Source organism: Natator depressus, chromosome 7, assembly GCF_965152275.1.
Source record: "Natator depressus isolate rNatDep1 chromosome 7, rNatDep2.hap1, whole genome shotgun sequence".
NCBI classification, from domain to species: domain Eukaryota; kingdom Metazoa; phylum Chordata; order Testudines; family Cheloniidae; genus Natator; species Natator depressus.
The window spans coordinates 84,084,170-84,097,578 of NC_134240.1; the positions used below are offsets into that span (position 1 = coordinate 84,084,170).

Consider the following 13,409-nt stretch of genomic DNA (forward strand, 5'->3'; position numbering starts at 1 on the left):
GCCTTCTGTGAAAGTGGTGTGCCCACCACTGGAGAAAGGGAACAACAGTAAATAACACTCCTCTGTTCTGTGCACCTGTAGACAAATATTGTTCCCGGAAATGTACTGCTGTAAAGTTTAATATATTTCAGAAATTTGGGTACTGATAGTGTAACTGTATCTAGATAATTCTTCAGTCTGTTTTAGCAAAGCACTTACTCTATTATTCCTGGAAAAAGTGAAATCATGCAGATTTTTGCAAAGGAAGTTCATCTGTTTCCAGATCATTTTATTAAAGTTTTTTTAATTTAAAAAAAAAAGGTCCAGACTGGATGAATGCGTTTTGGCATTCTTTACATAAATGGTGAGGAAGACTGCATGTGGGATTATAAAACTGTTTGTGGAAATGTGGAGAATGAAAAACTGAAAACTTTGATAAACAGATCTGAAAGTCACATTAGGGAATGGGAAGCCTAGTGCACAAGGTTCTTGCCAGTCCAAAGGTGAGAAAATCAGATGCGAATATCTAAACTCAAATCACTAAAGGATGTCAGATGTAAATAACACTTTACAGAATGCAAATGAGGATGTTGGAGCTTACATTTTAACTCAAGAAAATTAGGTAATAGTTCAAACCTGTCTGGGAACAGTGCTATTGGGAGGTCAGTTATAATGGCTTTGTAAAGATCTTGCAGGAGAAGATGCATTCTCCACTGGAAGAATGCTTGAAGTGTGGCCATGGTTCGAAAAGGCACAAAGATGAGTGAGAGACCAAAGGACCTCTTAAGAATGAAGCTGAGAAAGCAAAATGAAAACAAAGATTGGGGAGAGGGTGGGTTGGAAAAAGCATAGGCCAGTGAAGTGATTCAAAGGTACAATGTACATAGTGCAGAACAGTTGCATAAATGGTTGTGATTGGACTAACAGAAACACTTCGTGTGAGAATTGTGGTGCAATATCAGATCTGTGTTGGTAGCTTATACAGTACCTGTCTGTATTGTACATGACTCTGTGGTATTAGTCTGTCACTCTCATGAGCAGTAAAATTCACCAGCTTCCTGGTCTTAAAGATATTTATTAAAAGAATTCCCTGACTTAGTGGGACTTCACCAATGTAAAATGAAAGCGAGGTAAATAAGTGAATCAGATATGGAAAATATCTACTACTGCTCCTACTCCATCTTGCTAATACAGGTTGTTCAGTATTTATATTTGGTCATCTACTTTTAAATGGGCCAGGCAGTGTGGCTTCCACTTCCTTTGAGATTAATTGCAAGGAAGGTTTTCTTGACTTTTTCTCCTGTTTCTATTCCTCTTACTCAAATTCTTTTCTTGTGAGGTTTTACATCCCTCAACTGTGTGTAGATTTATGTAAATACATTTGAATGTATTTTTTGTAAACAACAAACTCTTTATCTAGCTGAGCCTTCTATAGGCAGAATTTATGGTCTGGCCAATTATTGGTGAAGAGGAGGAAAATGAACTGGTTCTCATTATTTTACTGCTCTCCCTTCACTTTGTCTATCTTCTGGGTAGAGCACTCTTGTGCATTCCTTCTAACTTGCTTAGAACTTTCAGTTCTTGGTTTCTTCCAAGTTTTTCCTCTCTCACTGAAACATTAAAATATTCCAGATTTTTTATTAAGTCCTGATCAAGTAATATGTTACAACTAGGTTGTTCTCAAGGCATTTTAACTGCATTTTCTGTTTTTCATTTTATCTAGTGACACATTCAAGAGATTTGGGTCGTCTTTGTTCCCATGGAGGTCAGGTTGCAAGCTGATTCCTGCCTAAGCAAGAGCTCTGTTACACTGTGGCTTCTCAAGGGAGGCTTAGCAAAGTAGTGAATACAAAAGGAAGCTTGCAGATTGTGTTTGTACTGGGAAAAACTGGCAGTGTAGTAAAAACTTTGCCTCCATGTTCTGTACTGGATTGAAAATGTCTAGGTGGTCTTGCTCTAGAGATAGCAGTAACCGTATGCTTTAGTCTGTGCCGAGACTTTTAACAGTTTCACAGCTCAAGATCTTACAAAAGGCTTCCCTACTACAAGTGTCCAGTACTAACACTTCTGTAACATGTATTCTAACTTTTAGAAGAGGTAGCAGTGGGTGAGAATCCTACAGTAATATAACAAAAAGCACGCTCTTCTGAATCAGTGGGAATTAATGTTTAGGGCCGGTTTATGCAATTTTTATCCACCTCACTAGTGAAAACCCCTAGCCTACACACACTGCATTGGTATACAATTACTTGCACTGGTGCAGATTACCTGCTTTGAAGGCTAGGCAAGTCATACTGTGTCTGTGTTTACACAGAGACTTACACTGGTGTAGCTGCATGCGCTCACACAAAAATCCAGTGCAGGGAAGCCTTTGTAATGGTAAACAATGTGACTGTGTTAAATACACTCTCAACAGCGAGCATCTTAAAACCTTTTAAAATGCTGTAGTCTGGTATATTTTTAGACTAGAGCTCTAATTTTAGCCCTTGAAATACTATATGAAGTACGCTAAGAATAGCTAGAGAAGTATGTTCAGTGGGTTTCACACATCAAGGTAGGAGCAGAGCTCTTTATTGCAGGGGTTCTCAAACTGGGGGTCAGGACCCCTCAGGGGGTTGCAAGTGGTCAGCCTCCCCCCTCCCCAAACCCTGCTTTGCCTCCAGCATTTATAATGGTGTTAAATATATTAAATGTTTTTGAGTTATAAGGTGGGGTCAAACTCAGAGGCTTCCTAGGTGAAAGGGGTCACCAGTACAAAAGTTTGAGAACCACTGCTTTATTGGAATAGAAGGGGATAGAAAAATGGAAAATAATATTACCTCCTGAAAGAGTCTGACCAATAAGTATTTATTCAATGCTCCTCCACGATTCTAGCAATATCGGCACTCTTCAGTAACTGAGACTGCATTTATTTTTCCCTCCCCCCCCCCCATCAATAATCATTGTTCAGCTACTGTTTGCTGTACTTTTGCTGTAGGTCAGGGGCTTGTTGCCTCTGGAGGAGGGACCTCAACCGCTCATCAACTAATGACAAACTGGAGCAAGAGGTGAGGGTCAAAGGTTCAAAATAAGGGATCCAGAAGGGGACACCTAGCAGAGAACCCCGGCCAACACCCACTGCTCCTCAAAGGTGCCTGTGGAGGCGGCCCAAAGGAACTCTGCCCAGATATGTGAACTAAGAGAGGAGCAGAAATAGGTCCCATAGTCACAGAGCACCTCGCTGTCCAACATCCTCCTCCTGGTGGAATAGATGGCTACCTTAGCCGGTGCCAGCAGGAGGCTGACAAGGAGATCTCATGACTTTGTGGGGCCATGAAGGGGGTATGCATGAGGAAAAGTGCAGCCAGAACCTAATGAGAAGGTTCTGGAAAAAACAGAAAAGGCGCTGCAACCTGGTTCACTCAAGGTAGATATGCATCACCTGGGTCTCCCTCATGCTGGAGAAGGGACAGGTGGCAGGGAGGGGGGTGAACTGTGCTAAGCAAGTACACACCTGTGGTCTCAGAGTAACAGCTGTGTTAGTCTGTATTCGCAAAAAGAAAAGGAGTACTTGTGGCACCTTAGAGACTAACCAATTTATTTGAGCATAAGCTTTCGTGAGCTACAGCTCACTTCATCGGATGCATACTGTGGAAAGTGTAGAAGATCTTATTATATACACAAAAGCATGAAAAAATACCTCCTCCCACCCCACTCTCCTGCTGGTAATAGCTTATCTAAAGTGACCACTCTCCTTACAATGTGTACGATAATCAAGGTGGGCCATTTCCAGCACAAATCCAGGGTTTAACAAGAACGTCTGGGGGGGGGGGTGGTGTTAGGAAAAAACAAGGGGAAATACGTGACCTTGCATAATGACTTAGCCACTCCCAGTCTCTATTCAAGCCTAAGTTAATTGTATCAAATTTGCAAATGAATTCCAATTCAACAGTTTCTCGCTGGAGTCTGGATTTGAAGTTTTTTTGTTGTAATATCACAACTTTCATGTCTGTAATCGCATGACCAGAGAGATTGAAGTGTTCTCCGACTGGTTTATGAATGTTATAATTCTGGACATCTGATTTGTGTCCATTTATTCTTTTATGTAGAGACTGTCCAGTTTGACCAATGTACATGGCAGAGGGGCATTGCTGGCACATGATGGCATATATCACATTGGTGGATGTGCAGGTGAATGAGCCTCTGATAGTGTGGCTGATGTTATTAGGCCCTGTGATGGTGTCCCCTGAATAGATATGTGGGCACAGTTGGCAACGGGCTTTGTTGCAAGGATAGGTTCCTGGGTTAGTGGTTCTGTTGTGTGGTATGTGTTTGTTGGTGAGTATTTGCTTCAGGTTGGGGGGCTGTCTGTAGGCAAGGACTGGCCTGTCTCCCAAGATTTGTGAGAGTGTTGGGTCATCCTTCAGGATAGGTTGTAGATCCTTAATAATGCGTTGGAGGGGCTCAATGAAGGAGCTACCAACTAATATCCCTGGCAGGCCCTGAGACCAGGGTGGAATACTGTTGGATCGTATTAAAGAAGTTCTGTATTAAAATCACAAATGAGTTTGATTCTCTATAGTTTAAATTCTAAGGTATTACTAATTAAGAGGTCTCTTGGTTTTTGGTACTGTTTCTCTCCCTCTCTGTGTGAAACTTGCAAGCTGCTAATTGTGTTAGGATATCCTAAGCCAGAGTCTGTTCTCAAAGCAATACTTTGTAAAAACCAGAAACAGCACACAGAGACTCCCCATCCTTTTGTTGTATTTCTCACTTTAACAATTGTGATTAAAATAGAGATAGAGGATGTGTGTGGATAATACATGAATGATCAAGGAGATGCCAGCCTAAGAATCCAGTGTCAATCGGCTAAAGAAGGCATCAAGTGGAAACAACCAGAGGACCCACGGAGGGCAGACTGGAATCCACGCAACAGCCTCAAGGATGGGAGAACTGAAGAACAAGATAACATCTGGCAGCACGGAGCAGTCAGGAATGTGCCATCTGCTGACTGATTCAGCAACCACATGCTGAAGTAATTCCCATAGACTGGCATAGGAATACATTCCTATAAAAATGGACTCTAGAAACTGAGAACTTTAGGGTCTGATTCTGCAAACCAACTTCCAGGAGCGTCAGATGTGCATCTGACAAGGCCCTGCTCCCTCCTCATGTCCAGGCCACCTGGCCAGTGGCTTGGCACAAGCAACTCTAAGGCTGGTAACTATGACAACAACCTTGCAGAACCTGTGTGTGTGTGTGTGTGTGTGTGTGTGTGTGTGAATAAATATGAAATAGAATGGAATGTTATAGCTATAACCAACTGCTTACTATGATTCTTTCTGTATTCACAATAAATGTAGCATTTTGCCTCTTTTCCTTTAATAAGATCCTGCTGGTTTTTATTTTATTGGTATAATAATACTGACTGGCCCCCTTTAATATAACATACAAAACATTGACTACTTAAAGGTCACAAAGTATCAGTCTGCTGACCTATGCAGTTAAGGAAAAGAAGTTAAGTGTTTGCAGGATCAGGATCTCTATCCTTACTGCATGTGTTAGGTGACAGTCTCTCCATCTGCTATATGATAGAGAATACTTTGAGCAGATTTTAAAAAGGGAAATGCTACCCTCAGGAAAGCCTCTCAAGCAAAAACAAGGCAAGGACCCATTAAAAACAAAAAGTGGGAAAAGTAAAGCTGACAAAAGGAACATGCAGTATGTGATTAGACTGTGGAACTCAACGCCACAGGACATTATCGAAGTCAGAATCTTGCCAAGATTTTGGCATGGATGGGATGCGGATCACAAGAGCGGCCAGACAGGCATGAGGCAGTATTTTATTGACCAACTTCTGTTGGTGGAAGACACACGCTTTCCAACTTCGCGTGCTGTGAACGCAAAAGCTTGTCCCTGGCCCGCTGCACTGCAGGGGGATCCTGGCCCCCAACCGCAGCCCGCACTTCACTCCCCTTGTATCACGCGGTGTCTCGCCCGGCCCTAGCAACTCGCGCCCTCCAGCTGCCCGCGGCCTGAGGTCCGCACAGCGCGGCGCCGCCCGCGCCATGCTGAAGCCGGGATGGCGGCCGGTGGAGGGGGAGCGCGGCGCCACGTTGCAACGCGGGGACAGGCGCGGCCCTGGGCAGCCGGCCCGTGGCCGTGCCGGCTCCCAGCAGGCAGCGCGCCGCCAGGCGTGGGCTCCCGCGGACACCCGCCCCACGCAGGGCCCGCAATGAGCCCGTCCGCGCCCAGCGCTTCGTTAGAAGCTGGGCAGCCACCCGCCGCGACGGCGCCTGAGTCACGCCGACCAATCCCCGCTCGCTGGCGGACAGGGCGGCCAATAAACCGAACCCCTTGGGGCTCACGCGCGTAGAGGGCGGAGCTAATGAGGCTGGCCCGTGCTGCGGCCGCGGGCCTGGCGGGGGGCGTTCGGCGCTGGCTGCTGGGGCCGCGCGCATGGAGGGCGGCGGACGCTGACACCCCCCGGGGAGGTGACGAGCCAGGGCGGCAGCTGCGGCGCTCCTGGCTCTCGTGCGCACGCATCGCAGCCAATCTGCGCTGCGGGAGCCCCCCAGGCCGGCGGGCGGCCCGGACAGTCCCTGCGCCTCGGGCTCTGGTGTCTGCCCCCGCTGTGGCGCGTCTCGTTCCTCTGCCCACGCAGGCAGGGCTGTCGCTCCCGTGTAGCCCCCACGCCGCCTCTCCGGCGGTTCCCTCTCCGCTTGTAGCGGGCGCGGTTGCTGTCGGGGGCCCTCCCCGGCGCCCTGTCCCCACTCACTCGCCGCCCGCGCCTCTGCTGGGGAGGCTGCTGCTCCTTCCGTCTCTGCCTTGCACCTGTCGCGGAGGGGGGGTGTCTAGTCCTTGCAGGCACCTTCCGTGTCCAAGCCTGCGACTGAGATGGTGCTGCTGACTGGGGAGAGGGCTTGCTGTGTCGTTAGTGCTTCCAGTGCACGTGGGAATTCCGTGGGGACCCCAGCCCAGGGATCCTGGAGCTGCAGTGGGGTCCTCTTGAGCCAGAGTCCAGGGATTGTGCTCTGCCATGGAGCTATTTTCTCTCCTTTCCTCTTGGAGGAGGTGATAGCAGCAGAACAGGGCAGCTGGTCCCACTGCAGCGTCCTGCTGGCGAACAGCTTCTCCCCAGATATTCAGATCCAGGTTCTCTGGCCTGCAGAAAGCAGAAGCAGAGGGAATGGTAAGGGTGTGTTGGGCAAAGATTTGAGGGCCTGCAGCCCAGCTCTGGGGTTCAATCCCCTTGCAAACCAACAGGGCTCCCCTGATACCCTCACACAGCATGAGGCCAAGCTCCTTATGATGGTGCCCTGCCCAGAGTTCCAGGACACCTTCTCCAGAGTCTTCACCCGTGCTGAGCAGTGGCATTTCTGTAGGAGTGAAGATGAGCAGGAGCATGGGGCACTCTTGGATGATTTGCGCTATCTGCATTGGTTTGCCTTGCTGGAAATTCCAGACTTCAACTCACCTGGTATAGCTCAAGTGAGCTGTGTGCTGGCCGAGTCACTGAGGAAAGGTGACACGCTGTTTGCCTGTGGCTCCCCTTTTGGTTCATTTTGCCCAGACATTTTCATTAACACCCTTAGTAGAGGGATAGTGAGTAACTTAGCTGGAGAAGGCAATGTCCTTATTCTGACTGATGCTCGTTGCTTGCCTGGCACCGAAGGAGGAGGGGTCTTTGTGTTCTCTGAAGATGGTTTTAACCTAGTTGGAATAATTGTGGCTCCACTTTGTTGGAAGGCCAATGAATGGATTGGATTGACGTTGGTTTGTTCAATTTGCCATATCCTGGAGAATGTCAAGAGTGTCTTGGTTGGGTCTGGAAGTTCTATGAAAACCTGGTGGCCTCATGTGCAATTGGTTACTAAGCCTGTTGGGAAGATGGCAGTCAGCCCTGGCCCTGCACAGCATCTCTTGTCTGCGGTGGTGTTGGTGGAGTGTGGTCAAGTCTGGGGATCTGGAGTGCTGGTCGGTTCAAGGCTAGTGTTGACCTGTCGACATGTGGTGAATGAAGCCGCGGGTGTCTGTGTAAGGGTACAGCACAGTCCTGAAAAGTAAGTCTTGATTCTTGTTTTTGTTTCTTTGTTTAATAGTCAGTAAGTAGGACAATGCAATCCACATGGCAATGCAATAATCTGCAAAGTGTCATACACTGTGGCCTATAGCCTCTTCCTTAAATGACTGCTTTGAAGTTTCTAGTAAACTCTTCTGCATCTCCTAACAAACACTGCCATCCAAATATTTGATCAACCTGTCAGTTCTGGATAATAGGTGTGAAATGGCCAGTGTGTTCCATATCAAACACTAACTGACCCAACCCCGCTTGTACCCAGCATTGATTTGCAATGCCATTTGTGGCCCTTTCTGAACGGATACAATATGGGCCAGGGTCAGCGTGCAGCCTGCCTCCAAACCTGGGGCCACTGAGAGGGTCCCACATGTGGCTGTGCCAAAGAGACAGTATCACTCATCACTGACGACTGCCCTTTGACCACATGTGATGGTCGTCTGAGGCCTCTGCACTTTGCTGATGAGGCTGCTGCAAATTAGCTTGGCAACCTCTGCATTTGATAAGGTATCAAACACTTGTATCACTATTCTCTGCATCTCTTTTATACATTCTTCCAGAGGTCAAATGTATTCTATGAATTAAAATTACTGTCAGTCTGTCCCTGGTGTTTATCAATATGGTTCTCATCTGATCACATATTTCAGCCTAATGTGTGAGGGGATACTATATTCAGAAGTCCACTTGGCTTTACACTTAAAGAATTATGTTGTATAGCAAGCAGTGCAAATCACAGATTTCAGAGAAGCATGCAAGACAGAACTTGCACATTATGCTATGAACTAACCAAGCAAGTCATATATCAACCTGGATAAATTTCAGTATTCTGTAAACAACTTGTTGCCAAGCTCTTTAACTAAAGGCACTTTTGATTAAGAGGAAGTTATCATTTATGTTATGAAGTGCACTTTGGGATTGCAGCAGTGGGAAGAGTCAAAATTGAAGACTTCCTGGCTTAATACCTTGTTCATGGCCCCCAGGCAGAGTGCTACTGAAAAAGTGAGCATCTCTAGAATCCTGCGCAGATACAAAAGTTGTATCTGCATCTGATCTGCGCACCACGTTTGCGGGTATCTGCAGATTTGCAGGGCTCTAAGCAGATCCTGTCCCTCTCTAGTATCTCCAACAGCCAATTTGGGAGTAGCATGGATTGCCTGTAGGGGGAACCACCTACCTGTGCAACTGGAGGGTTGGAGGGGAGTCAAACTCAGATGTAGGGAAGAATGAGACTGCAATTCTCAAAACTACAAGAGAGCTTCTGCAAACCCCCTGTGGTAGAGAAGGTGAGTTATTTAGAATGTCTGTACACAAGTGACTCTCCTGATAGGTTTGCATGTAACTCTTCAGACTTCGTTCTGAATCAAGCTCCTGTTGTAGTCAGTATGTCAGTAATAGTGATCGCTGCTTTGACTATTAACAGGTGTCTGGGGGTCAGTCCAAGCTCAGGGGCTCACTCTGAAGAGTTTGCATTCTCTGACCAGGTCCCTATCTCATGGTCATACCTGTCGCAGATGCCATTCTTAAGATTCCTTTTTTGTCTTATTTTTCTAATCCAAGAAGGCGGACTCTCTGCTAGTCTGACTCTTAAGTTGAATTTTATGTCTTATCCCATTGAGTGATGCATTCCTTCCCCTGCTTCCCATTCTAAATGTTTCTTCATGCATCTGGGGTGCAGTCTCAGATAGGTGACATTCCAGGGTGCTGGATCTAAGGACGCTTTGTCAGGTAGTTTAAAACGATCCCTTCCCTGTTGCCTTCAAAAGAGCTTTACTATTTTCAGTGCAACCTAATGTCATTGCATCCCACCTGATAACGAGTGCAAGGGATACTGGGGACTGCCTCAGCACATCTAAAGAGGAGCTGAGGCAACAGCAGTAAAAGAATCTGGAGCTCAGCTCAGAACTGAGGGCACTGGGCAGGAGACAGTCGGGCCCTGCAGTACTGGGACAAGCAGGGGACCAAGTGGATTGCTGAGGTGGTGGGATGTGTCGCATGTGGGGCATTGAACCTGCTTGGACCAGCTTTGTTTTACCTACACCATATTGGTATATGATGATTTCTTGGGATTGTGTGACACCGATAGGTGTTGAAGAGTTAAATCCTGCTTTCTTGGGAGTGAACTTTGCCACAAAATGGATGAAGTCAGCTAACTTGGAGGCCTGAACCTGATGTACAACATCTTACTAGATTTGGAGTCTGTCTTCCTTTCTAAAACTATCGTTTTCAGACTTATACTGAAAAACCCTGTTTGTATTTGCTCCTAGGGTCTGTGTCCTTAAAGGGAAAGCGGTGTTTACTACAAATGATGATTCTCCCTATGACATAGCAGTGGTAGAACTAGAAGAAAGCTTACTCTGTTTTGCAAAACCTGTTTTAGCTACTAAGTTTGGTGCAGGTAACTATTCTTCTATTTACTGTCCTGCTTGTAGCTTCACTGGTCATGGGTTGATGTCTGACTGGTAACTTGATAAACTCCAAGGGCCTGAATCCTCAGCTGGAGAAGTGAAAGCTCAAAGAGCTGTGTGATTATGATTGGTTACGCTTACCTTTAGAACAGGGGTTTGCATGATCAAGACTTGCAGTTGTACCCAAAGCCAAGACTTATGCTATAGTACTAAGGGAAGTGCTGCACTTGACACCATTCAGTGGTAGGAAGAGGTGGTGCTTGCCATCTTGCAGGGTAAGACATTTAACAAATGTCCCTTCTTATTTGGTTGTTCAAGCGACAGATCGAAAGACTGGGGTTGTGTTTCAAAGTTAGTGGCCTGGCCAGCATTCCCTCCAAGTAAAACACTTGCGAGTGTCCAAAACTGTGAGTGCTATCACTAAGCATAGTGTGCTGCATCCTCGCATGCAGCCATTATGTTACTGGGTTCAAGCCCTGTAAAGTGCAAAGCAGAGGAAGGGAACACAGACGGATGTGACATACTTGATCTTCACTAAAGATTTGGTAAGGTACCATATCAAATGCTTGGATATGTATGCTGTCACATGACCTGAAAACTGACTAAAGGACAGTAACCAATAGAAGTTGGGGAGTGGGCATGTCTTACAGTTTACTGTAGGGATCAGTTTTACATCTCTAGGGCAGTGAAAATTTTCATGTCTTGCCAACAGCATTGTGATGCGCTGTATACTACTGGAAGCAATCAGTAGTATAATGTTAATGCAGCAATCTGGGATAAACTGAAAACAAACACAAACAGGAGAATAATAAAATGGGATCTAGGACCGTTACAAATCTGGACAGAAAATAAGAACTACAGATGTCCTTACTGTGGCTGGTGGGGGAGATTTTCAGAGGTACAAATGGCAATTAAGAACCTAATTGCCGTTTGTGTTCTGGAAAATTTTCACTAGTGACTCTTCAAGTGTTGCTGACACCTCATTAGATAACAAACCTTCTACTTCCAGATCATATTCTGCATTCTCTTTTTCCTGACTTCTTCCATTACAGGCAACATTTGTCTAAGAGCTCGTCCACTCTTGCTGCTTATTTACTACATGAATTCACCCTTTTATTTACCTCCCCTCCCCTGAACCACCTGATTCTTGCTCCTGTTTGTCTCCTCTATGCAGGAGAAGAAGTGAGTGTTGTTGGCTTTGGTGTGTTTGGCCAGAGCTGCGGCCCATCAGTGACATCAGGAATCTTGTCAGCTGTGATCACTGTGGATGACAAGCCAGTGATGCTTCAGACAACCTGTGCGATTCATGGTGGCTCGAGTGGGGGGGCCCTTTTCTCTACAAACAGCGGAAAGCTCCTTGGTAAATAATATGCTTTGTCAACGTTTATCTCCCTTCCCCTCACCCCACCCCACCCCAAATGCGGGGAATGGCTAGTCATGTAATGAATCATCACAGCTGGGTGGTGTTAGATGCTTTCTCTGTTTCCCTGTCCTCCCCATTCAGGAGAGACCTTTTTTCTTTTACAGAGATTATACACATTGTTAAATGGCCACCATCACACAAAAGGAAGGATGAGGGGATGATACTAGAAGCTTCTGTAATACTTTCCATTTTAGGATTTTGGAGTGTCACAAAAATTAATTCTAAGTGCACATTTAGTATGAGATTGTCCTTCTTACCAAGGGGAAGACTGAGATACAGATTGTCATGCAGGTCACACATTCACTCAACAGAGATAGGAATAGAATCTGGGGCTCCTGATTCCCAATCTTGTTTTGCCCACTAGATGATACTTCGTTACTTGAACTTGATACTCCCCTTTCATTGTGACTAGCTGAAACCTTATCAAGGGCCTAAGCAAGTTAATACACTCTTCTTTCACTCTGTTGAAAACATAGTTGAAATCCTGTGTCTGGTAACCAGGAAAAAGATTTTTGGTGGTGTCTTATCTCTTTGTGCATATCTGAAATTCTACAGTTCAATACACTTGGTAGCCTTTAATGAAAGAGCTTGCACAAGACATTTTCACGGCATTTTCAGAGTAGCTGGGGGCAGGAGGCTGTCCACGGCTGGAATAGCTACTGAAGTTCCAAGCCAGGACTGGTGAATGCTAGCAGAGTTGTGCTGGAAGAACTGCATGGATCCTGCCTTCACTAGGCTGGACTACATAACTATTCCTCTCATCCTCCACATCCTGAGGTTGCAGTCTAGCAAAGCACATGCTTAACTATAAGCATTTGAATACTTCTTTTGCGTAGGACTACTTACATCAAGTACTGAAGTGCTTTGCTGGAACGGGGCCTAAAATTGCCAGTCAGTCTACCCACAAGGGGGCGGGGGGGAATATATATGTATATTTTTTTATATATAAAATTTAATCAGTGTGGAGTTCTTCAGAAAGGGTCTTGCAGGGCTGTCTGACATGCTGATGGCATGTGTTGGCCAATGAGATGGAGCTAGGAGATCCTTCCCTGTATACTGTTATAACCAGTGATGAGCTGCCAAAATCTTAACAACCGGTTCCCTCCTCACCCCACGAGGGGGTCGTGGCCTGCCCCCACCCCCGGGGACTCCTGCCCCATCCAACCCCCCTCGTTCCTTGACGCCCCTGGAACCCCTGCCCCATTCACACCCTCCCCTGTCCCCTGACTGCCCCCAGAACCGGGCAGGAGGGTCTTGTGGGCCACCGTAGTGGGTGCCCACCCTGCCCCTAAGAGCCAGAGGGACCTGCCAGGGGCAAGGTGGGGAGTCCTGGTGGTGCTTACCTGGGGAGCTCCCAGGAAACATCCAGCAGGTCCCTCAGGCTCCTAGGGGTGGGGTAGTGTAGCTGGGGGGGAGCAGAGGGAGTGGCCGCTGCCCCCACTGATCACATCAAAAGTGACTCCTTAGGCACCAACTCCGTGGGTGCTCTGGGGCTGGAGCACCCGGGGGGAAAACTTGGTGGGTGTAGAGCACCCACCAGCAGCTC

General features: G+C 46.6%; 1 protein-coding gene across 1 annotated transcript in view; it reads left to right on the top strand.

Moving 5' to 3' along the window:
- The first annotated feature begins 6,467 nt into the window (after positions 1-6,467).
- TYSND1 (trypsin like peroxisomal matrix peptidase 1) overlaps positions 6,468-13,409 on the top strand; it is a 33,282-nt gene continuing 26,340 nt past the window's right edge. Inside the window, exons 1-3 of the mRNA XM_074958958.1 lie at positions 6,468-8,021; positions 10,300-10,430; positions 11,615-11,800. Of these exons, the coding sequence (XP_074815059.1) occupies positions 6,856-8,021; positions 10,300-10,430; positions 11,615-11,800 (1,483 nt within the window). The 5' untranslated portion in view covers positions 6,468-6,855. The remainder of the gene's footprint in view (positions 8,022-10,299; positions 10,431-11,614; positions 11,801-13,409) is intronic.